Source organism: Podarcis tiliguerta, assembly GCF_965153285.1.
Source record: "Podarcis tiliguerta genome assembly, chromosome: 5".
In the NCBI taxonomy this organism is placed as follows: domain Eukaryota; kingdom Metazoa; phylum Chordata; class Lepidosauria; order Squamata; family Lacertidae; genus Podarcis; species Podarcis tiliguerta.
The window spans coordinates 65,261,709-65,288,513 of record NC_139538.1 but is presented as its reverse complement, the minus strand read 5'-3'; the positions used below and the strand labels follow the sequence as shown (position 1 = coordinate 65,288,513).

The following is a 26,805-nucleotide window of genomic DNA, read 5'->3' as shown; positions in this document are numbered from 1 at the left end:
TGGCCAAAAAGACTGACAGGTGGGAGGAACCAGACTGGCTCATTTAGCAGAAATTGCTTAAAAGGGTACCTGCATACTATGCTTCATAACTTTCTTTCTAGAAGTTCTAGAGAGTTGATTTTAAAAGAAAAAAGAGTAACAGTCTGGTGCCCCTGTTTAGATTTACAAATGAAGGTGACTCCCAACTTAGTAGACCAGCTTTCATTGACTTTCACTGGGAATTAGGAGGAATGAAGAGTGGGAACAATACAACCAAATAAAATACTAAAATTCAACAATGGCAACTCATTCTTCGTAGTCATATTTCAAATATATCCTCTCAGTTAGTTAACAAAGTATATTATTAACTTGGGATCCCTTGGCCACAGGAGGTCCTAATTCTGCACACACTGCACATACCTTCCTCTCCCTCCCTCCCCCCTCCCCCGCCAGATCCAGACAGAGTCATGTATCTCAGCGCTTTTTAGTTGTCCTTTTCTGTGAGGTGAAGTAGGTTAGGCTGAGAAATGGTAACTAGGCTGAGATCATGCAGAGAGCTTCATGGGTGAGTGAGGATTTGAATCTGGATGTTCCCAGGGGTAGTCTGACGCTCTAACTCAATCTTCACCAAGGTGGTATCCTCCAAGCATTTTGGACTACAACTCCTATCAGCCCAGTCTGTATGGCCAGTAGCTGGAGATGATGGGAATTGTATTCCAAAACCTTTGAAGGATACCAGGAAGGTGATAGCTGCTCTAACCCCCTCCACTGCTCGGATCGATTTTAAGGTGATTTCTTAGCACACAGCATTAAATACTGAAAAGCTTACAACAGTTTATACTGTTTTTAAGGGCATTTATCAAGGAATTCAACTTTGCTCCTAAATCAAAATCAGACTGGCAAAGGGCTGTTTGGGGATTTATTCGAGCTTTGCCATTTTTATTATTCTAACTTATTAGTTTTGGGGCTGGTTGAAGACACTTTTGTACCTGAGGCAAAAAATCCAAATTATATCCCCCTCCCCCCAGCAATAAAGGCATTAAATAACTGACATTTTAAAAACAAAAACTTCATTTTTAACCATGTCAGAAATCTGCAACCTGAGGTGGTGCCTCATGTAGAGACATCTCTGTATGTTTATTGATTGCCTAAGAAATATATCATCTTGGACAGTATTTGCATATTTTCTCAAGTCTTGAGGCTGTCATATATGACAGACTATAGCTGTGCAACCATTTGTTTCCCTGCTGCCTTCATTAAAAATAAATGTTTTCTTTGTTCAAGTTTACAATGAATATAACATGTCAGTTCTGATCTGGGCAGGTGGGGTGTGGGGAGCTCATCTTATGAGCATGGCTAAAGGACCTTTAGCATTTGTTCTTTGATGATCACTTACTGTGGTATTATTGCAGTCCTAAAAGTGCCCAGGGCGGAAAGAGCTTTGGAGCTACCATGCTAAGTAAACTGCCTCATTTCTTCTTCTTTTTTATTGCTATCTTTTGATTTGAAGGATTTGCTTAATTCATTTATTCATACAGATTTTTTTTTTATGCTACGTACCTTACTCTTGAGGCAGTGTACAATAATTTAAACAGCAACGGTATTAAAATCACCACACAGAATAAAATACTGCACTGCTGATAAGTCGGGTACAGTTTAAGTAAGAAAAATAAAATAAAATAACCCGGAATTAAGCACCAGCAAAGTACTGGAATATAGTAGACATCAATATGTGAGCTTGCCTAGGCTGAGAAGGGAGATGATGTTCCACAATATGGGTGCCATCTCATAGAAAGCTCTCCCTCTGGTTGCCACCAACTGAGCTTCCAGATACTGCAATGCAGCCAAGGGGTCATCATCAGTTGACTATAAGCATCATTCAGAGCAGTAAGGGGAAAGTTGCTACTGCACCCTGGTCCCAAGTCATTTATGGCTTTATAGGTGAATTCCAAAAATGTTAAACCTGGACCTTTAAGAATGGTAGAATACACACTCAATAAGAGACCCTATAAAGTGGTCCAGCTGCTGTGTTTTGCACTTCCTTCAGCTTCTGGACCAGCCATACATAGAACACACCAAACACATTGGGTGGTATTCAGCTATGTTTTTTTACTCAGAGTAGACCCATTAAAATGAATGAACCTAATTTGGCATGTACTCCAGTTTCAGCGAGTCTGCTCTGAAAAAAACCTTGTTGAATGCTGCTCATTATAGTAGCCCAGTCTTGAAGTTGCAATGTATAAGGCACAGTAGCATGGCTATTTTTGTTCAGAATTGGGCACAGTTGATTTACTTAGCAAAGCTGGTAAAAGGCACTCTTAGTCACTACAGCTGTTTTGACCTTATTGTGACAATGGTTGCTTACCCAGTCTCTGGGTGGGAGTGGTTGTGGTCTCTCACAGAAGGGCCTCAACTCCACAGAGTAAAAGGCTTCTATTGTGGGCTGGTCTGTTGGGGAATTTTGCAGCTGGCTGCAAAGGAGGGCAGGCTAGCCTGCCATTCACAAGCTTGAAATTAGCCAATCGTTGGCCAGAGGGGGTGGTGCTTTGGTTACCCCAGTTAGGCATTGGGTGGAATCTTTTAGTCTAATATACACATGCAGTGATGTTTTGGGGGATAATAAAGAAGTGCAGGTCTAGATTTGTTTTTACATATAATGCCAGGATAATTGATGGGCTCTCCTTTTTCTGGCAAGTGAATGAGGTGAACCTTCAAGTTCTTTTGAGATAGATTAGCATAGCATAGGGGAAATAAGAAATGTGGAAAATAATTAAGCAGGGGCTAAATACTACAGGGACGCGGGTGGCGCTGTGGGTTAAACCACAGAGCCTAGGACTTGCCGATCAGAAGGCCGGCGGTTCGAATCCCCGCAACGGGGTGACCTCCCGTTATTCGGTCCCAGTTCCTGCCCACCTAGCAGTTCGAAAGCACATCAAAGTGCAAGTAGATAAATAGGTACTGCTCTGGCGGGAAGGTAAACGGCGTTTCCGTGCACTGCTCTGGTTCGCCAGAAGCGGCTTAGTCATGTTGGCCACATGACCCGGAAGCTGTACGCCGGCTCCCTCAGCCAATAAAGCGAGATGAGCGCCGCAACCCCAGAGTCAGGCACGACTGGACCTAATGGTCAGGGGTCCCTTTACCTTTACCTAAATACTACTTTCCTTTTCTTTGATAGTGTTTCCATTTCACACTGGCTGTTTAAACAGTAGCACTTCATCACAGTACACTTTGTATTTCTCATAAAAAGTTAAATTTTTCCTTTTAGCTTGCTGAACATGCTTGCTTTAGCAAACATCCATGTTTGCTGACTGCAGATGCAGACATGATTAAAATGGTTAAAAGGGTGAGGGTGCATCTAAGTGATAAGCATTGTAAAAGGCTTTCCCTATGAATTTTTCAGGACCTGTGCCTTCCTCCCTCTCTTTTTTCTGAGGGTGTGGGAGGCAGTTCAGACTTTTGCCACCTATTACAAAATCTGTTGATCTGGCACTGGATGAGTTATAGGGAGGCAATAGAAATTGGTCAATTTGGAAGTCTAGATTGTGGAGGTGGAATTGCTCAAGAGCATATTTTGATTCAATTATTTATAAAGCAACTCGTGTACATAACATGCTGGACTAGGTTAATTTTCTCAGGTGAAAATGTTTGTGCAGTTTTCAAAAAGCTATGCATTTTACAGAAATAACTAGTGGACTATTCTGAGATATTGTGAAATAAGCATTTGGAATTCAAACTTTCCACAATAAAATCTGCATGAAAAGAACTGTTATTCTATACACAAACCATTAAATTGTGTTCATTTGTTTTCCACATGTAATGTTAGTTTTATATATTCAGATCAATTGGAACTGCACACTTTTCCAGGAGGTATATGCCGCATTTAATCTCATCTACCACAGAAACTGTTATCATGTGCTGCTCTTGCAAAAACTAGGCTCACTTGGTAGTCAGGCCCAATAGCAGCTATTGATGACTGTCGTAGCAATCATAGGCCTTGACCATTTATATCGCAAAATTTATGTTTTTGGCAAATGGGCAGCCCAAGGTGATGTTTGGCCTTGTCTATTATCTTGCCTCAGGCTGATGTTTGAACACAGAAAGGAACACTGAAATATTTACATTGAATGCTACAAGGTGTTTAATTTCGCTTTCCTTACTGTTCTCTACTAGAATAAATTCATTTATTTATTTCAGCACATGAAAGTGGGAGGCGGGGGTGTGGTCCTAGGCAAACTAGACTGGGCATAGGAAGAACCTTAACTTTGGCATTTGTTGGTGGCCCTTGGCCCCTCTCCTGATCAACTCTGTTTGGTGCCTGGTGTGCACCTAATCAAGGTGTAATCTAAAAACGTGAGGTTTTGGTTGTTAGTAAAGGTAAAAATGAGTACAGAACAGATATCCCAGGTAGCATCTGGTTGGTCACTATGAAAAGCATTGTGCTGAGATAGAGGAACCTTTGGTTTGTACAAATGGGTTCTTCCATAGGAGCCGGTTCCTAGGGGCCGAGGGATCGCCTGCATACCCACACACCCCAAATATTTTTTGGTCTGAAGGGTGGGTGGCAACATGAGAATGACCCTTCTCTGCAGTGGCTCCCCATCTGTGGAATGCTCTCCTCAGGGAAGTTTGCCTGCCGCCTTCATTATACACCATTAGGCACCAGGTAACAATGTTCCTTTAAAACCAGGCTTTTGGTTTGGTTTGATGGACACCCTATGCCCTTTTAAAATTTGGGGTATTTTTTTTTGGGGGGGGGGGAGTTATTGGGATGTTGTTTTTATTTTGATATGTTTTTATTTTGTTCTGCAAACCACCCTGAGACCTCCAGGTACAGGGCGGTATATAAATTCAATAAGTTGTTGTTGTTGTTGTTGTTAGAGGGCCCCAGGGCCCCCCCAAAGTTGATTGACATTGCCATTCAAATAATGTATACGTGTTGCATCATGTGACCGATTATGCAGGGTGGGGCTTACCTGCCCCCCCCCATATTTTCTCAAGTTGGCACTCCAGTGGGCTCTTCGTATGTTCTTGCTTGACTCATGTGTGTGTAAGCTGAGGCTTTATTTTTCAAGATCTACTGCGTCACATGAGTTGCCCTAGACTTTTGGACATAGGAACAGGACATGTTTGGATCAGGATTGTAAATATTGTATTGGTGCACCTGTTATCTTAAACCTCTCTTTAACATGGTTTCAGATTCACACAGTTGAGAGGAATGGGGAAGGGGAGAAAAATATAAGTGTGGAAAAAGTTGGTATGCAGAATTAAGTTTTTTAAGAAAATGTTTTTCCTTAATGCTGGTATATTAAAATGCTGGTATATCACTCTGTGTCTGCTATAACTACCACTTGGGAAATTCCTTTTTCCCCATCTTGAACCGCAAACAGCTTTTTCCACTTAAGGCCAAGTACTTCAGACTTGCCTCAAGTTGCTGAAAATTGTTCCAGTACATTATTGTCCTTTTGTTTTTATAGTTTTTTTAAAAAAATAAAAACATTGGACTGGATAATGACAACGTTAATCAATAATTATTAATTACCCTAATTAATTATGCCATTGATGAGCAAGGCGTGCACTTCATCAGTTCTCTATGAAACCGTAGAAGCAAATCATAACATTTTTGTGAAAGACACAAAACCTAGTGGTGTTTTAATGCCTAGGCTTTTATGTAATAGAAGATGCTGGGCTCCATCAGACTTCTAGCTTTATGCCCAGCAGCAAGTTGGGTAATGAAGCACTAATAACATTGTAATGTATCATTGAAGAGCCACACAACTGTGGACAGAGAGCAATTCCTCCCCTACCACTTTTACACATTCATAAAGTGAAATCATACTTTTTGTTATTAAATTAAACCAGATCATTAAGCCTCTAATTAAGGTATCAATTGCACCATCATTTTCTTGCCCACATTTATTGATTTTCCCTCCTGTGAAATTCCAGGCTCCAGTGGTTATGCTGGATATTACCAATGTAACAGATGTTTAATTTTTGCTTTAAAAAAACCAAAAAAACCCAGCCTCCAGTATTGAGGATGTAAAATGTAGTGGCCCAAGCAATTGACCAGAAATTGAAATTCCAAGGCAGAAACCATTAGCAGCAACTAAGGATTTGGTTAAACTGTGTTTCAGCCCAAGGTACAATGTTTCATCAGCACTGTAGTTTTCTCTTTATGTGCCATATGCCTTGCTTTGCAAATGTGCCGCTGTTTAAAATGCAGTTGTGAAGAACACCTGTGGGATGGGATGTGTTTCTGTCATATGTTCATACACAGAAATCTAGATGAGTGAAAGAACAATATAATTCAAGGACCACATGTTGCCCTATTCATAGCCTTCAGCTGGAATACCAGGAATTAGGTGTAGGAGAATCCAAACCATTCATAAAAAATGGCCACATAATGCAAATTGCATACAGCCAAAGTATACACATTAGCTCAGGTCTGGTTAATGATATATTAACAGGGTGCTCCACTGTACTTAATGAATTGCTACTTCTGCATGGATAATTATGAACAAATTAATGATTCTTCTTCAGACATATCAGGAACGGTTCTCACAAGAACCCTAAAAATGCTTCCATGTGGTCAGAAGCCTCTGGCTAGTTATACCAGCTATTGGCGCTTGTAATTAAAAGTGTTACAGTTGACCAGAGAGACACTCATTTACACCTTCCTCGCTGTGATGATGCTCATCTGCTGTCTCCCTCACCTGCTGGTGGCATGGAGATTTTTATATCATCAAAAGGCATAAAAAGAGCACTGCTTCTTCTGGTGCTGCAAGAAAAACCCTGTGGGCACGAGGATGTCATCTGGGCATGTGGGAGGTTTTCTCTTTTCTAGGCATTCTGTACAAATCAGCCAGGCCACAATCTCCTCTGTTCTTCTTGACTTCTTGATTTGTTGTTTCCTCTGTAATTGTTAGAGTTAATTACACTAATTACACTTTTCAGGAGTTAGGAATCTACTGAATTAAGCTGCTTAGTCTCCCATGTGCTCTGTTCAACCAGCACCTAAGGCTGCTTCATGTGCTGAGCTTCATAATGCATGGCTGTAAATCAGGGGTCAGCAAACTTTTTCAGCAGGGGGCCGGTCCATTGTCCCTCAGACCCTGTGGGGGGCCAGACTATATTTTTTGGGGGGAATGAAGAAATTCCGATGCCCCACAAACAACCCAGAGATGCATCTTAAATAAAAGGACACATTCTACTTGTGTAAAAACACGCTGATTCCTGGACCGCCTGGATTTAGAAGGCAATTGGGCCACATGTGGCCCCCGGGCCTTAGTTTGCCTACCCATGCTGTAAATTAAGTCGATGTAGGAGAATTCTCTGCTGCTGCTGAATCCAAATGCTCTCCCCCCTTTTACTGATAGCAGGCTTTTTGAGCCAGTGGGGATGCTGTCAGTGGAATGGAGAGAGAGGCTATGTTTTTGCTTATTCTTCTCCCCCTGCAGCTTCCCCCACCCATATGTCCACACTCTTCTGAAATGTCCCCCAACCCTTTGAAGGAGAGTGTTTTTTTTAGGGAGAGGGGTGGGTGTTGGTCTAAAATAAAGTTTATGAATTTTTTTTTTTAAATAAAGTTTATGAATTTCAAAAAAAATTTAAAAATATATAAATCCTTCACTGTTCCACTGACAGAAGCCCCTGCTGGATCACAGACTCTTTCTTCATCTGAGGAACACCACTGGATACAACCCACTGCATCTGAAATAATTTAAGCGGTTTTTGTTGCTTAGTTTGTGATAGTTGTGTGTAGATGACTTCAGGACCACCAGGTTTTCCATTTGGATTATGTGGGGCCTGTTTGAAGGACTAGGTGAGTGAGTACATTCAAAAGTAAGGATACTTGATGTTCTGCAAGTGAATCTTACTAGCCTGTTCAAAAAGGCACATGTCTGTATCCTTAGGCTAAAGTGTTACACATATTTCAGAGTAAGCACCATCAAACTCAGTGGGTTTTCCTTCTGGTTGAACATGTTTAGGAATGGGCCATTTATCTGATGCAGAATTGACCCATTTCGGCTCTTAAAAGAGATGCAGGAGTATTAGGGAAAAGATAGAGAATTCCTGTTAGAGCGTGACTTGTGGATCACATGTGACGTGTTCAACTGTTTACCTACCTGATGGAAACAAAGATATTTTACAGGTGACTTAAAAGAAGCTGTGGTATTCACATCATGGCTGCTATTGTCAGATGATATCCTGTTTGACTAAAGTGTTGAGCATGAGGTGGTGATGATTCTTCTTGAGATAACCTTTTCATCATATGCTGGTAAGGTAATATAAATGGTCACCCTAATGGTTCCTAGTGAATCCATTTATTGACAAGCATTATGTGGTGCATTGGAGGCTGAGGCAGCTGTGAATATGTTGTTTTTCTGATAGACGGTGGAAATGTATCCAAGTCTGTCTAACAAGAAAACACATATAGAGACACATTTGCATGATAACATAGAGCACTTTTGTTTTCACTCACAGGAACTGTCCATTCTTATTTCCATCTTTATACATGACCTGGCAACTTACAGATTTTAGTAGCTTCCATATTCTCCAAATCATATTTCAGAGTGTAAAAGCTCAAGGAAATGGTTGTGTTACATGCGATGTTCAGAATGACTTAAAGCATCCTTGTGCTATTTGTAGTTAATTTAAGCTAAGAAGCAGCAGCAGAAGAAGTATATGTTCTTGCATATGTATCACACCTGGAGGAAATGCAGGCAAACAATCTTATGCATGTTTACTCAGAAATAAGTTCAGTGGGGCTTATTCCCAGGAATTTATGCATAGGATTGCAGCCTTAAGCATCATTTTGAAACTAATATAAGACATAAATAATTCTAGTTCATACTTTATGTTCTCCAAGTTCCTGTGACTGGTAAAAGCTTCTCCAACATATTAAACATATCAATTCTAAATGCATATGGGATTTATTGTGACTCTGGGGGTTTTTATCTCTGTTTTCTTTTTAATATGATATTTTTTAATTCTTAAGACCTCACATAACTTTTAAAATGTGCACCATAATGTGGGTTTTCATTTAGGCTTGCAATTTAAATAAATAAATGTAGAGAAGCAACAGAATTCCAACGTGTGCCCTACCTTAGCAAATCACAACGTGGGTGTTCTTGACAAGTTTGTCTGGATCTTTATCACCAAAAAAAAAACCACAAAAATAAATAATTCGCTTATGTCCTATAATACCTGCTGGCAAAAGATATCATATGCTGGGTTTTTAATGGTGTTTGTTCCCCTAAAATAGATTAAACCTGGAGTGGTGTTAGCACAATGGCAACAGGAAATTAATGAAATTCCTAATCTGCTTTATGCACCTTAAATATCCCCTTCCCATTCATCATAAATATATAGGGTACTTGCTGTGGGCATACCGCTGCCTTGTTTCCCCTGCAGCACAGACTGGATTGCACAGTAACAAATTGGGAGATTAGGTTTTTATATATATAAAGACTTTTGCTGTTTTGCTGTTTCTTGATAAGAACTGCGTGCAATAAAATCCTTCCAAAACATGCACCTTATCAACACTGATCTCATTAGCTTAGATGTAAACTTGATTCCTGTCATCTAGGATTCTGCGTCTCCCCTCCCCATAGAGGAAAGCATGTTTTTTGAATTAGTAACTGCAACAGGCTGCTCTATAGGCTTCGGTGGTGGGATCAGGAAAAACAGAGCTTAAAACAATATCTGCTTCACTTTTATTGAACTCACCACCTTCCCTTTCTACACACGTATCAATATCAAGAGAATAAAAATACTGACTTCTTAAATGGACATAGTATGAACAGGTTTTTTTTGAGATTATTTACAAACAGCAACAAGGTCTAGTGTATCTTTCTTTCCTTTTAAATGGGGCACTTGCTGTTAGCTCAAACGGAAGCTTGTTTAGTAGTCAGAACACCTGGCAACAATTGCATTTATATTGAGAAATGTATTGTTTTGAGTTTGGGGAAGTAAGCTGTAGGCCAAGACCCTCCTAATGCCTAACCCCCCCCCCCCCTCTAATTCCTGGATCAAGCACAGATTCAATTGCTGGAATAGCCAGGCCAGCTTGGTAATGGCCCACTAAGCATGTCCTGAAGGTGAGAAGGGGTGTGGCTCTGGGCTGGAGAACACTTGAGTATCCCCCCCACACACCTCAACTGTTTGTTAGAAAGAAAAAAGGCTAGAATACAGTGGTACCTCGGGTTAAGAACTTACCAGTAATTCGTTCCGGAGGTCCGTTCTTAACCTGAAACTTTTCTTAACCTGAGGTACCACTTTAGCTAATGGGGCCTCCCGCTGCCGCCATGCCACTGTAGAGTGATGTGAGCCAGAAGTGTCAGTCTGGAAAGGCAGAGAGACTGCCATGTTTGATTTCTGTTTTAATCCAATGCTGCATCTATGGGGGAGGAATACCCTTTTAGGGATGTTAATGCTGTGAACCCCTCCACCATAGGCTGAGGTTGTATGTAAGTGTAAACAAACCATATACAATGGTACCTCGGGTTACATACACTTCAGGTTACATACGCTTCAGGTTACAGACTCCGCTAACCCAGAAATATTAGCTCAGGTTAATAACTTTGCAGTGGCGCAGCGGCAGCAGCAGGCCCCATTAGCTAAAGTGGTGCTTCAGGTTAAGAACAGTTTCAGGTTAAGAACGGACCTCCAGAACGAATTAAGTTCTTAACCCAAGGTACTACTGTATCATAAAGACTGCTGTGCCTCATCTTCAAAAGGAAACATGAACACTGAGAAAGCACCTTGTCGTTTAGTCGTTTAGTCGTGTCCGACTCTTCGTGGACCAGAGCACGCCAGGCACTCCTGTCTTCCACTGCCTCCTGCAGTTTGGTCAGACTCATGTTTGTAGCTTCGAGTCTGACCAAACTGCGGGAGGCAGTGGAAGACAGGAGATAGCACCTAGAACCCCTGGAATCTCACACTGCTCGGAGACTGGGGTGGTGTACAACAGTTTTTATGGTGTTGTTTAAAATGGTCTCTGTTAATAACTTTTGGTGAATATTTTAAGAGACGCATATAGAAAGACACATTTAGAGACAGGTTCTCCAGTTCAAAGCTGCAAATAGGCTTTAAAAGTCAAAACTTTGGTTGTCATGATGGCCATAAAGTTCTGACCAGTTCCTTGCAAGGTGGTCTCAGCAAAAACTACCAGATCGACACCAGATTTCTTCTATGTTGGCTTTGTTTATTCCATTCTATTTTCTTCTGTAAACAGCTCAGGGTGTTCTGCAGGAATTCCTGATTTTATTTCCACAACAACCCCGTGAAGCAGGAATGCTGAAGCATAGTGGCTTGCCCCAAACCATGAATTATAATTATCTAGATAATTATAATTATCTACCAGGCCACAAGATTATTTCAATAAATCTTGCAATTTCAGCTATCATTGATTGCAGGATGTTCCCTTGCAAAAGTCAGTGAAAAAGTTCAAACACTTAAGTTTTTTATAGGGTTTTACATTTGCAGACAATGATTCATTAGAGCCTATAGGACATAGTATTTTCTGTAATTACCTTTTACAACCCTTGGACAAAATAACTATATTGGTTTACTTGCCTCTAAGAAAAACCCCTCCCTTTCTACAGTTGTCACTGAAATTATATTCTATTCTGTCTCTAGGGTGACATTTCCAATTTTCTCTCTTTGGGAAGAACCCCCTATGTGATAGTTTGTGTGAGCTGCTTCCAAGGAAAGGTGGTTGCTTGTCATTGCAATCATTTATCTGTCTTGTGAGTAAAACACACAACTTAACCAAATAAATAATGTCACTGAAGAGGAAATCCCTCCTAGAAAAATCTTTGTATCTTATTTGGAATGCAGGTCTGTGTAGTGTTTCTGAATTGGTAATACAGTTATGCTTATGATTTCTTTATTATCCAGGGCATGGGTAGGCAAACTAAGGCCTGGGGGCCGGATGCGGCCTAATCGCCTTCTAAATCCCACCTGTGGACAGTCTGGGAATCAGCATGTTTTTACATTAGTAGAATGCTTCCTTTTATTTAAAATGCATCTCTGGGTTATTTGTGGGGCATAGGAATTCTTTCATTTCCCCCCTTCAAAATATAGTCTATGTCCGCTCCCCAAGGTCTGAGGGATAGTGGACCGGCCCCCTGCTGAAAAAGTTTGCTGGTCCCTGATTCAGGGTGTCACCCACTACATTTCTCCCCAATTTACTTGCATACAGAGGACAGAAGAAGGAGAGTAAGCATTTGGGTGGGTTTCCATAGACCAGATTATGCTGCAGCTCCTCTCTGAAAGCTTGTCTGTTTAGCAATTTTGGGGAAGCATTGTACTAAGATGTTGTCAGCGACTAGGTTTTGCTCTGGAGGCTAGGGCAGAATTGAGACTGGTGCTGCTCAGGCCCTCAAGGCACCCATGCCTTTGAGAGATGGATGGTAGTAGACAAAGAGAGACTTACAGGATGTTGCTCCTTTTAGAAAGAGAACTGTATGAGTGCAATCTTTTTTTATAATAGCAACAAAACCACCCTGAAGACTAAGGACAGGTGGAAACTTCATCAGTTTAGTACAGCATGTGTCCTCAAGATAGGGTGACATTGTGCTCCCTGTGGATAAGAGAAACTACACAGTGTGAAGCCTGAACTACTGCCCTAGAGGAAGATATACATCACTGCTTTCAGATGACTTATGCCTGCAAGGCAGCTCTTTCCCAATGCTTGTGTCTCAGGCCTTGCTTCTCTGTAATTTCCCATTATCCTTTGATAATAGAACTCTGATTCTCTGAAGCTTTTTTTCTAGCTACGTTACTCTGCCAATTGCATGGATGTAACCCAAAGAGCCACCCCGATTCTCACATTTAGCACTGCTGTAACTTTCAATTAAAATGTGCGCTATTAAGCTCTTAAGGTTCATTAAGGAGAAACTGAATTAAATTTTACATCTTATTGACACTACTGCTGCTATCACCTTGAATTGAAAGGCCTAGCAAAATGGCAGCCTTCTGTTCATTTTGCCTGCATAATGGAAAATTGCAATGATTATGTTGAACTTGGCAATTAATATAGTGGATTTTGATTTATCATCCAGTACATAATCTTGAGGAAATGAAGTCAGATATTGTAGGCCTCCACTTCTGTCCACTTATAACTTATGAAAATGAATTTTAAGGCTGCAAGTCTTTCTCCAACTTTCTTGTGAGTAAACCCCTTTAAACGCAATAAAACTTAACGGTAATCCTATACATGTCTCCTCAGAAGTAAGTCCAGTGGGCCTTACTCCTAGGTAAGTTGATAGGGGATTGCACCCACAAGTTTAACTAGACATCTATAGGATTGTGCAGTTACAATGGTTTTACAGAATGATAGAGGGTGAATATAGCCAAATAAATGCGGGGGGTGGGGTGGACACTGAAACTACTTTCATAAAATCTATTCAAGTTATCTCCCTTTTAGTATGCCTCATTTGTATGGTACTAAAGATTACCAAGTGGGAGTATTAATAGAGCTAATATGGAGGCATTTGTATCCTGTAGGGCAGATGATTCTTGTCAGCCTGGGAAGGTAGCCCGGGAGAAAGAAAACTCTGATCCTAAGCCTCTTCTGCCTTGTGGCTGTATTCATTCATGAGAAAGCCTTCGGGAGTAAACCCATTGCCTTGTGGGCCATCTTCAGGAGATGCTTATTACACTTTACATCCATGTAGCGCTAAACCATGGTTTACTTTTACAACTGAACATGGCCATTGTAATCAAAAGGCAGTGTTTAACAGCACTGTTGCAAATGGGCTTAGCTTGATGCACTCAGAATAAAGCCCTGAATTGTTACTGCAGAGCGTCGTTGTCAAACCATAAAGCGAACCATCCTAGAAAGGTGCCCTCAATTACTTGAAGAAGCTACAATATTTTCCTTACCAATTCCAGTGTGTGTCTTCCTTGATTTAAGAGTTAAAGTGAAATCCCATTCCTTTCCAATCAGGACAATATAGAAGAAAATGTGTCTTACATTTTGTGTTCACTTTCAGAGTGGAAAGGAAGGCAGATAAGTATTCAGTCTGCATTGCCAAATACACTTACTAGGGGACTTGCTTCTAAGTAAATGTGCATAGGATTGTGTGCCAATCACTTGCTAAAAGTAGGATTTTCTGTACAAGCAAGTATGTATTTGGGAAACACTTTTTGAGTGGTATAATTAGTTTGCACGTGGAAATTGCATGTATCTGGTTTTATTTGTTAATGTGTGTGAGGAAAAGTTGAATTTCACATATAAGAATACACCAGGTTTAATTGTTCACTTCCCCACATTCAAGGAGATTTGGAAGTTTAAATCTCATCAGTTGTTCTCATAGCTAACCTCTGAGAAAGTTTACTGTTTGTAATTGGGTATGTTTTGAGAGTGTTAATGGAAGGGAAAGAACAGCATCAGGATGCAGTCTGGTCCTTCTGTTAGCCTAAAATGGCATATCTTTTGATACAGCTGAGCTTTGTTATCATATCATTCTAGGATTGGGAGGTACCAAGGGTTATCTAGTCCATCCCTCTGCAGTGCAGGAATCTCAGCTAAATAATCCCTGACAGATGGCAACCCAACATCTGTTTAAAAACCTCCAGTGAAGGAGAGTTCACCACCTTCCAAGGTAGTCCTTTGCATTGCCAAACAGCTCTTACTGTGAGCTGTCATCCTTAAGTTGGTTCTGAAATTATTTCCCATTCCTTTCTGTGTGCAAAATGGGTGGAGGACTTGATTACAAAGATCCAGCTCCAGGATCAATAAATCTTGGCTACAAGTCAAACCAATAATTTACTTGCATGGATAATCATTCGTCTGATTCTCACTAAGGTGGCAAAACATAGGCTGTGACATTTCAAAAATCAGGTAGAAATTAACACATGACTGAATGCTTCCATGGGTTAGAACAAAAATTAAAAAACAGAATAACTTTTCAAATAGGAAACTAGTATGTCTACTAGACATACTAGACTACTAGGCTAGAACATTCCCCTGACACCTACGGTAGTTTTCTATATGCAGGGAGCTGCTGTATTTGCATGGAGTAGAGTGTGATAATGCAATTTAGTCTGTGCAGCTTGTCTTTAGGTGTAGTCTGAAGTGAGAAAGCCCAGGCATAAGTTTTCACCTTAGTGAGAACTTGTAATAATTACAGCTGCAATCATGAAAATTGCATCTGGGTAACTGTGGTTATATCCCTGGATCCTCTCATACACACACACACACAGAGGGGGGGGGGAGAGACATATATGTATGTATGAATGAATGAATGATTGTGCAAGAACCAGACAAATTAGACTTTCAGTGTTCTGGTCTCAACTCAGCATGCTGACTTAGTATCAAAGATGTGTATTTCCAGTGACTGATTTTGGCTCTTAAAATTTCAGTGGTGCCCTGTGTTGTGCTTAACCCCCCCCCCCCGTTGTTCATTATTGTTGCAAGGCCCCTGCAACACCCTCTCGATTGGGCACCAAGTGCATGTAAACCAGCCATTCTCCCCTAAATCTGCCTGTGTTTTTGAAGTATTTAGGGGGGGGGGTAGCCTTAAATAAATGCTGCCTACTCATTTGAAAGTGATGCTTCTCAAACATCATGTAGAAATTTGTATGTGATCAGCAGCACATATAAATATATTGATGTAGAATTCTGAAACCATTTCAAATTATTTGTATTCCTTAAAAATGAAATTTCAAAATAAAACAGGAAAGGAAAATAAATCAGTATGTTTATTGTATTATGCAAAAAAAAAAAAAAAGTGTTCTCACAATGGATTAAAGAGAATAAGTATGTAACAGTTGGGAAGTGAAATGGGGAGGTTTCTATTTGAAAACATTATTAAGAAGAAGGTCAAACCAACAGAAAGCCCTCTTTTTAATTAGCAACATCTCGCATTGTCTTCATTGCCCTGCTATATGTCTTCCCGTGGGCGACGTGTTTTTATCAGCCCTTGAATAACTGCTTTCAGCTTTTAACACATTTGGCAATATGTACAACAGGTGATCATTTTTAGAATGTGAGCTGAGTTTGAGGACGTTTTATTCATGGACTCAAAAGTATTCAGAATGCATCATAGAACACAGATCCAAACATACTTGAGCATATTTATGATTCATCGCTACTTTCAATTAAAATGCCATGAATTAATTGTTCTAAGAATCACATCTTTCACAAGCCTTGTGGGGGATGAAATCAACCATTCCAAATTAATTTTATCAGCTCAACAAAGCACAATTGACTGTTTAAACTTTACTTAAATACAGTCCCTTGTTCAAAATAAACAATTCAGACTAAGGCTGGAATTCGATATCCACTTCTTTGGAGTACACCCTGTTGTGTATGGGACTTTCTTCTGAGTAATGCATAGGATTGCATTGTTAATCTCTAAAAATAGCATATGCATGTGTATGTAAAATGATTTGCTAGTGCATTTTAAATGGCATAAGCTTTGAGTCATACCTTCAGAGAAAGTATATGGTATAGTCATTACTATATATGATATTTTTCAGTTATTTTATATGAAAGAAAACATCTCAAAGCAATTTAACAAGTACAGGCAGGCAGGTTTCAACCTAGGTACATGTGAAAAAGGCTGAAGGAAGCCCTTCCTTCTTGATGAGATATTGTCCTATTCCAAAGTGGTTCGGTCTTAAGGAGGACTAAACCATGCTCTTTGAATCTACTCCTAAATAGCCAACCTTTCCTAGCAGAATTCATTTATTCATTCATTTACTTACATTGATAATAAGAGTTCTCTGGGTGGCTCACAAAACAAAACACCGTTCCCAACTATTCCTATGGAATTAGGATTTCTCTGTCCAGAAGAATGGCCTTAGTTCAGATCAGGTATCCTCTTTGTAATGCTGACAGCAACAAATACACAGGCACACATTCTGAAAATCACTTCAACAAACTACTGTGATCCTTTGGGGAATTAATTTATTCGTAGGCTTGTGAAATTGTTGACCCATTTCTAGAGGCATCAGAGGGAATATGGGATATTGCAGACTGTCTCATCTGCTGAACCTGTTCGCAACATAGCCAATTAATCTCCCTTCTGCTGAAATAAATAAATTAGAATGCCTTATTGTTAGAAGTAGCTGTTTCTCTCCCCAGCCCCAAGCATAGTTGGCCTTTAATGCTGTAGTTTATCTGAGAACAAGACAGGATGGCCAAACTGTGTCTCAAGGTCAAGAAACCGAGAATAGGAAGAGAAATAAATGAAGCATGCACGCCAAGGGGAAACACACTTCGACTCAAGGAGAGGAAGGTGGCAATAATGCAGTCCGTGGTGTCCAAAACATAGATTACCCAGCATCTTCACCTGGGCTGAAGGATGGAAGGGTGAATTGACAGTGGAATTGAGAAGGCAGCAAGAAGACACTTACAGATAGAGAGAAACTACATTGTGAGTGGATATGTAAGGAGGGTGGAGATGGGTGTTTTGGGGGGTGCAGATGCATAGGACTGGTCTGCAATATTTGGCAGCAGACATGGATCTGGAAACCCCAGCTGCTACTTCACTGCAAAGTGGTGGAAATGCTGGGAAGATTCGTTTGAGAGAATTTGTGTGCGCGCATGTGTTTAACACCTCACCAACAACTCCCCCAATCAGATTTTCTCCATTTGATGCAGCCCATTACTTTCATTGAGACCTGAGCACCCTAAATCCCTTCTAGGAGTTCCCTCCAATCCTCTGGTGCAGGTTTGGGAAATGTGAGGATCACCCAGTCTTGGGGAAAAGTGGAGACGAGAGAAAAGTTTAAAAGTGCAAGCATAAATCCTTACACTAAAGAATAAACGCATTAAATACCTCCCGTAGAATTGAAGGAGGACTTGTAAGCCACCCAGTCCATCGCCTATTCATTGTATGAAAACTAGGGCTAAGCATCTCTAACTGATGGCTGACTTGACTCTGCTCCAAGAGTTTAAAGGAGGGAGAACCCACCAGTTTAGATAATTGATTACACAAGCTGCTTTTACTGTCAAGAGGTTTCCCCAAATGTTTAACCAAAATCTACTCTCCTGTCATTTTCACCCATTGCATCTATTCCTCTGTCCCTCTGGGACAGCAGCAAATATTTTCTCTTTTCTATGTCAAAGTCCTTCGGGTATTTGTAGAGCGCTATCACGTCAAACCCTCTGTCTTCTCTTCCCCAGACTCAGTATACCCAATTCCTTCAACCTTTCATCACCGATTTTGTTTTATCTGTATACTTTTTCTGAGGTGTTTTTCTTTTTCTTCAAAGCTTTCCATTTTTTGCATTGAAATGTTTTTTCCTTGAAAACAATGTTGTGTTACTGTCTTGCCCACTTTTCACCTCCTTGCATTATCCTCTGTCTCTCCCCACTCTGTGTGTCCTTCTCTCTCTCTCTCTCTCTCTCTCTCTCTCTCTCACACACACACACACACACACAATCCCCAAGCATCTGATGTGCCACTTTAGGAGTTCTTGGAATGTATTTTTTATTTTATTTATTTATTTCCTTGCACACACTTTTTGGGACAATGTACAGAAAGTAATAAAAGCAGCTAAATAACAGCTTAAAACGCTACAAAAAATAGGAGCATATAAAAACCAATGCCAAGTAGACACCCGTGGCAAAGACCTATCCATTCATTGTAGTAAGTGCTATGGCATTCAAAAGCCCCTTGATTATTTTTTTTGAAAGGTGGTTGGTTATATGTGTGTTAAAAAAACAAGAATAGTTGATAAATTTTGTATTCGTGAATGAGGGTGGACTGTGGTTTTCCATACAATAAAGTGACGTATCAGAGTATTGGTTCCGACAACCAGTTTTGTCAGCCCTTTATTCATTATTCTGCAACTATCTTTGAAAAGAATTCTAGCTTTTACTTCAAATATATCATATTTGTTGGCTTCCCTTCTAACGGATGTCATATATCTATTTGCTGAATTTGCTCAAAACATATAGTCAATTGAAACGACTGCTTTCTCTCCCCGAATACCATACAAATCATAAGTTGAGAAATCAAGAGCAATTCCTCAGTGCCTCAAGTTTTGATAGATGTGCTTGCCTGTTCCTACTTTCCATGAAAATGCCACCTACCCCCGTTAAAGGCAAGCCTATTTTCTCTTGACTGCAATGAATATAAAGAGGTGATGAAAGATGCAGAGAGGAGCTTTAATGTCTTGACATGATACCATTGTTTGTGATGTAAATAACTGCCAGAGACGACACTGCAAATGCACAGATAAGAAAAGTTGACTTCTGGAAGTAAAATGATAGCAGTGACTTTAATGATTTGAGAATGAAGGCAGAACAGATTGTTTTGATGTTGAGCTGAGGGTAGGAAAGGGGGACTCTGACTCAGAAAGCGGTGTGTGTGTGTGCGCGGGCGCGGGGGGGGTGTTGCTTATGTGACCATAATACAAAATATAATCATGGAACAGTGACAGTGAGTAAATACGCTAAATTTGGCAGTTTAAAGAGTTAACCCTGTATTGTTTCACACTTCTATAAATAATGCATCAAACTTACTTTAATATGGGCCTTTATCATGTTATTCATTTTGTGTCCTTGCTACTGTTTTATTCCTGCATGCTTAAAAAAGAGACTCTTGTCAGCATCCTTTGGCATTTTCTTCTGGTTCCTAATTTAAATGCTCTATTAAATGTGGTGGGTATTGCTGATTAGTTCATTCATCCTCTTCCTACAATTAGCTATTTCATAGATGCTGCCATTATAAGAAAAATACTCAATACTTAGCATTTATAACATGCTTAATATACATTATCTCAATTTCCAGAGGGGTAGATGCACTAGCCTCTTGCAGCAAAACCAACAAAAAGTTGTGTGGCACCATACACACCAATATATGTATTATAGCACTACAGACAGAGTTTGGGATCTCAACTGTGAGCCAAAAGCAGTTACATATATAAAGGTATAAATGAACACACATTTATACATACTATGTTGCATTTATATGTTTAGCAACCATTCAATTTTACAGCTAAGTACGGTAACACAGAGGCAAATCAATAAATGACTGGCTCAAGATCAGTCAGTCAATCAATCCATGGCACAGATTTCTTAAGCAGAAGTAACAGCTAGTTATAAAAGGTCTCTTTAATATTAAGGGGAAGGTGGGAGAGATAGAAGGGCATGTGTGTTGGTTTCCTACAAATCCAGATGATTAGAGTGTTGGGTTTTTCACAGGACAGGGATTTAAAAGTGTGGCATCCCTGGCTAAGATGGTACAGTCATAGGTCATGTTTGTCTGAGTTTGCAGTTTAGCTCCCCTGCACAAACTATGAGACATAAGCCATAAGACAATCCTTGGTTACAGCTCATGGTTAAAGGTAAAGGTACCCCTGCCCGTACGGGCCAGTCTTGACAGACTCTAGGGTTGTGCTCCCATCTCACTCAAGAGGCCAGGGGCCAGCGCTGTCCAGAGACACTTCCGGGTTACGTGGCCAGCGTGACATCGCTGCTCTGGCGAGCCAGAGCTGCACACGGAACGCCATTTATCTTCCCACTAGGAAGCGGTCCCTATTAATCTACTTGCCCCCGGGGGTGCTTTCGAACTGCTAGGTTGGCAGGCGCTGGTTAGTAGCTCTCTCATGGCGCTCTCTCATGGTTAGGAGAGAGCTAAACCACAAGCCTGGGTTTGGATAACATGCTATGCCAAACCATGTCTTAACCCAATACAGAGCAGGATCAAATCACCAGGGAGAAGTGAAGCACCCACAATCTCCTTTCTGGCAGCCCAAATGTTCATGTGTTTTCACTGAGCCATTTGGACTAACAACTGGGAATGAAGAAAGAGGGGAAAAAAAGATTTTGCATTGAACAGTGTGTTCCTAATTTATCTCAAAAACAGAGTTATTCTTCAGGAATTTAAAAGTTAATCCTTTTATTTTTTTTTAATGGAAGCATATACAGAACATAAAGTAAAACATAAATAAAGGTTGAGTTTCAACGAAATAGTCGCATTAGCAGGAGTCAGTACAGTGAGCCCCACTACGGGACTTCCTCCCTTCCCCTATGCCCTGCCCATGGCTCTGTGGGATTGGGAACTTCACCTGGGATTTGAGGAGTGGAATGATGGTAATAGCAGGATAATGGATTATACCCAAACTCCTGAACATAACAAATAAAACTCACTTCCAGACACTAAAAGGCAACAATTACTTTCTACAAAGTACAATAGAGATATGACAAATGTCACTATTATTTCTAAAGTTACTGTAGCAAAAATAAACAACTATGAGTTGCACAAAGTAGTATGCTGAGATGGCAGCATAACATCATTCATTTCCTTATTCACATGCACTGCAAAAACAAACCACTCAGATCTAAAACTATCCCTCTTTTTTACTCCTCCTAGCCTATTTTATTTTGTCTACTTTTGAGCCAAAGCAGTATCCCGAAACATAGAAGATATATGATGGTCTTTGTGTGAATCTTTCAAACGAGCAGTTTTTTTCAGCTGAATTTACACAAACAGGTTTTAAAATCGATTTTTCTTCTTCTTTTACTTCCTTCTAGATCTGCCTTGATTGAAGTGTGACATAAAATGTTACAGCGGCTTTGCTTCTCAAAATGGTTAGCGATAGGGATTGCAGTTTCTGCTGTCTTCATGGATTCTTTGGCCCAGAATGATGATGGTAAGTGTTTTTCTGTGTGCTGGATAATTCTGAAAAAAAACAAACCTATACTTGATTTCATAAATATATAATTCATAAAGCAAGTTCTCCCACATCTTCAAAGGACCACCCTATGTCTGCTTTGGCTAAAGTGCTGGGTAAAAGATAGAGCCCACAAATTCTGTGAATATATGATAATCTCAGACCTCCTAGAATTACAGCTGCAGACTGTAGAATCATTACAGAGCAATTAACAAACCCTCAGCTTTGTACACCCCATAGTTTTTTGGTTGGGTCACCAGTGTAGACAGAAGGATGAATTAAGATGGCATGTTTTGGCATATGGTGAACATATGGTTTGAAAGTTTTGATTTTCAGTAGCAATTGTGATGCCAAGTTGGAATGAACCTATACAGTTACGGACAATTCTGCATGCAGCTCTTCATTCTATTTCTGCTATTATTTCCCCTTGGCTGGACATTTATTTCTTATCGGATTTGCCTACTTACATCCAAAATGGTGTGATATAGCAAGGTGGCACCAACATGAGAAAATCCCAAATGGTATAAACCAAAATGTGGGGAGTCATCATATGTTTTGCATCAAAACAATGTTTTGCATTGCACTCAGAACCAATGATTCTGCTTGATGGAAAGTTTGTGGAAGCTGATTCAGACTAAACATTAGGAGAAATGTCCTACTGTTTGACAGGCTAGTACATAAAGTAGTGGGCTGCCCTTTACTAGAGATAGGTAAGCTGAGTCTGAATGGCCATCGGTCAGGGATGCTGTAGTTGCAGACTGCCTTGAGGTCATCCTACCTGACCTGCAAGGTTCAACTCTATGAGTCAGAGAAAAAATTCCCCCCTCCAGAAAGACCAATCAGCTCTGTGGGCATGTGTATCCTCTTCTTTTTAAAACATTCTAAGATCATTTCCAGTTTTCAAATAAAAATAGCAAACATTAGCATGTGAACATTATTTATGATGTTATTTAACTGAAAGAAAATTAGCTCAATAAAAATAAAACATAGATCCTACAATCCATATATTATTCTATAGATCATGATTAGCATGCACACAATTGTGTTTTACTGAACTAACTATAATACACCATATCTTGGATGTGAGTTTTAATAAGTGTCTAGATGTTTTCATCTGATATTCTGTCAAAATTTCTTGTCAGCGCCTTTTCTTACTTTTTCTTTTGGTCCAATTGTACAGCAGTGGTTCTAGGAAAGTGTAGTGAAACTGCAAGAGCAGCCACATGACTTGTTTCATATTATGAATTTTCCTGGGATTTTGGTCACCTTGTTACATGGTTACAGAATATTTGTACCTCCCCCATTTCAGGATTGATATGTAAATAAACATATATTGTGAGATATGGGTCATTTTCTACTTATAAGATTGTGCTGGAAGCATTTCATGTGATACCTAAGTTTTGATGAGTTGTTCGTTTTCATAGTGTTTGGAACAGGTTATGTAATGAGTTGAATGAGTCCTTCAAAGGTCACAGATTCTTGCTTTAGAACATTAAGTTATACAGGAATCTATGGCCTGATATTATTGAGATCATGAGCAAATGTCTAAATATTCAGAGCCAACAGTATTCAGGAGGGACACACTCAAAACTTCTAATTTCTTCAGCCTGCCTTCCGTACCCAGAAGGCACCAATATAACCCAGAAATTAAGTTCCTCTCCAGTACAAACTGACAAGTAGTTGTGGCTCACAAAATATATCCCCCAGCACATGGTAAACTTTGCTGCTGCTTTTGCTTAAATCACTAGGAGGTAGAGAAAGTTGGTTTTTGGAGGCTCCTCTTTAGTCGGCAGTGCTAGAATGGTTTCAAGAGCCCCAGGTTCATATTTAGCCTGTTGCTTTGCATTGTATCACTTTGCTATGGGAAAGTGTGTTTTTCGTTTTTGTTTTTTAAATTATTTTAGCTGGGTTGGTAGTGGGAGGGGGTTATGCTGTTATTTGCTATGGATCATTATTACTTTGTTATATGCAATGGTGGTTTGAAAAGTAACCACTATTAGTTGTTCATGCTGTGCATCAAAGGACTGCTACTACTTTCCACAACACTCTTGTATGTTTATACAACTATATTTAGACCAGCCCTTCCTTATAAGCAGCAACTGTCATCTGTCTTGTCTGTTTTCATCAACAGAGCTGAAAAGCTCAGAAGCTGCTGAACCAATTTGTTTTCAACCAGTATGGTGGGAGGTACTTAGGGTATTTAGCTTTGCAACAGTTCCTCAAGATCCGTGGAAATCTAATTCCTGACCCTACTGTTTGATCTGCCCTGATGTCACAGACCATCTTAACTATCACCTGCCTGGTTTAATACTGATAGTCAGCTGCTGAGGCTATCTGTGTCATCAGAACAGCTAGTTTCAGTGGAGCCAAAAGGGACATACATAAAGTAGAGCCAGGCTGAAAATCTTTTTCAACCACTGATTGGGTGACAGGACCTGAAACATGACACTTGCGAAAAGTCATGGGGAAGTGAGAAGTTTATCTGGATTTTTCAGGGTGGCATTGCTGCTTACCTTACTAAACCAAGGGTTTTGCTTTCTTTTCTTGCTTTCTTAACTAAAAATGTCCCATGCCACTCAAAGTAGTACAAGGCTTTTTCTGCAACTTCCTGCTGGCCACAAGTCGAGTGATGCCTTGGGAGCAACACCACAGCACATCACATCATTTCCATTGCATTATCAGCAGTGTGGTCAGTGTGTAACAGTAGGAGCTTCCTGCAGGGTGCACCACTTGGCAGTAATGTAAGCGGCATAAACATCCTGAAAATTGCTCCCTCCACCCTCCAAGAAAGCCACAGAAAACTGGCTGCCGTTTTTGGAGGGGGAATATACTTGTCAGAAATGGGGTGTGTGTGATTTCAACTCAGGCTTATGGTAAGACCTCCTGTAGCATCAAAATGGGCAGATGGGCAGAAAGAAGAAATGTTAAGGAGAGCATCTTTTGATCGAACAAATATACAGTAAATCATACTGAAACTAGGATGGATGGGATTGCTTCACTCACTGAAACTGTTAAGATACTTTGGAAATAGATACAATGCTGAGTTGGAGCCAGGCATTTCCTTCCATTGATGGAAAATATCTTTTCGTTTGATCCAGTGGAAAGGGAATTTTTGCTGATTCTCCTCTCACCCTGTAGCCTGATGCACTACCCCACAAATGTGTTGCCAGCTGACCGAAACAGTGTGAAAGCTGGTGCTGGGCATTGAAGAGGAGGGACGAGTCAGCAAAAGTTCCTTCCAGCAGCAGCAGTAGCAGTGTCCCCTGAACAGAGCTCAAGAGTGTCCCTTTGAAAGAACTCTGCTCTGGGGATTCTCAAACAGTGGATAGTGTAATGGATGAAGCTGGGATGTAAGGGTTAAGGTGGCCCTTAAGGTATCCTGGAACAAAAAATTGTTCAAGAGTTTGTATGCACAAGAGCCTTGAAACTGACCCTGAAGCATATGGGCAGCCAGTACATATGATTTAGCAGAGATCCTCTGGTCACCTGCTTTCATCAGTGAGCAATTCAGTCACTGCATTCTGCATTAGCTGAAGCTTCTAAATCAGGACCAAGGACAGCCCCTACACCAAGTGTATTGCAGTAATACAGTCTTGAGGGTTCCAATGCATGGACTGCAGTGACCAGGCTATCCACATGTGATCATAGATGACAAAAGAGGCTATGGATATGCCCAGGAAGCTCTGCGAACCTGCTCCTTTCCAGAACAGGTGATTGCCTTATCTTCCAGACACAACAACCACCTACGGACAAGAGCCTCTTATCTTCCCAACAGTCAAACTCAATTTATTGGTCCTCTTCTGATCCACCACTGCATTCAGGCGCTGATCAGCCATTACAGAGAAACTGAACTGTTGTCATCAATGTACTGGTGACACGAAGCTCCGAAACTAATGACTTCTGTCAGGAGCTTAATATAGATGTTGAATAGTCTGGGAACATAATAGTGCCAGGTCAAAAGAACGTTTCCCCAGTGCTACTCTCTGGAGTTGCCCACACAAGTAGAAATGGAGCCACTGTAGTACAGTGCCTCTGAATCTCATGCCATGGTATCCAGGATAATACCATGATCAATGGTATCAAAGGCCACTGAGAGATTATGTGTAACAGAGTTGCACTCTCTCTGTTTCTCTGTCAATAAAGGTAATCCATTGTGCAACTAAATCCACGTCCAATTTGAAAATGAATCTCAATTATTGTTTATCTGCATTTGGAAAGTGCAAGATGTATTTATTAGTCTAATGTATACTAAAAGATACTCAATTCATTCATCTTTTATATGGTAACTAATTATTCTTAGCAATATGATCTCTGAATCGCTTTCTCTCCCCTCCATCCCCCCAGCCTGTGGGCAGGATGACATCTGTTGCAAGAGATAATATCTCGGTTTAAATTGTCTGTCTTGCAATTTGGAGAGGCTTTGTGATTTGCTATGTTTGCAATTGAATTTCCTTGTAGGCGAAAGTTATTTTAATCTGAAAAGTCATTGGTAGGAGTTTATACACATAGGAACAACTATTCTAGTCTGCGATGAGTGCTCTACTTTTATCTGTTTTAGTATAGAAGTTCTGAAACTCTGTTATGCATGTTTCCCTCTCTATTTTGTTTAAATATAAGCCTTGTCCAGTACAAATGAGAAAATGCATTTTCTGAGATCTATATGAATTGTTTTCTGAGATCTACATCAATCTGAATAGTCAATGCACATAATCTTCACAGTGCAAAAATCCCCTAAACTGGCCAGTTAAATTATGACTTTAAAAAGTCAGCAAAATCTTCTGCTTCTAGTCTAGAAAACCATGTGAGCTTTTGGAACTCAAGAGAATAGCAAAAGTTTGCTGTTCAGAATACAAGGCTTGATGTGCACACAGCACAAACTGCTGACCTGGAAGAATCTCTGGACCACAGTCTAAAAGCCTAAATGATGGAAGTCTGCATGTAGAATGGTCTTCTAGATGCCTTCTGTTTTCTGGAAGCAGCCTTCTCACTAGACATGCAGTAGCCCAGCTCCAATGCATTGTTCTTATAACTGACTCTAAGGACATTTTCACCCAAGTATTATTGAGCCTCCCTTTTACTATTTGGTTACATGTGTGAATGTTGCTAATGGTGAATTAAAAATGGAAGGGAACTTAAAAAAAAAATACAGTAATGAAATTTCTTTCCAGCAAATGTAGGTTTTATGTTTGT

General features: G+C 40.2%; 1 protein-coding gene across 24 annotated transcripts in view; it reads left to right on the top strand.

The window, feature by feature from the left end:
* PCDH15 (protocadherin related 15) overlaps positions 1-26,805 on the top strand; it is a 609,044-nt gene that overhangs the window by 296,132 nt on the left and 286,107 nt on the right. For all 24 annotated transcript variants that reach the window (XM_083441352.1, XM_083441358.1, XM_083441371.1 and 21 more), the window contains one exon: positions 21,476-21,594. In XM_083441352.1, coding sequence (XP_083297478.1) covers positions 21,504-21,594 — 91 coding nt within the window. In that variant the 5' untranslated portion in view covers positions 21,476-21,503. The remainder of the gene's footprint in view (positions 1-21,475; positions 21,595-26,805) is intronic.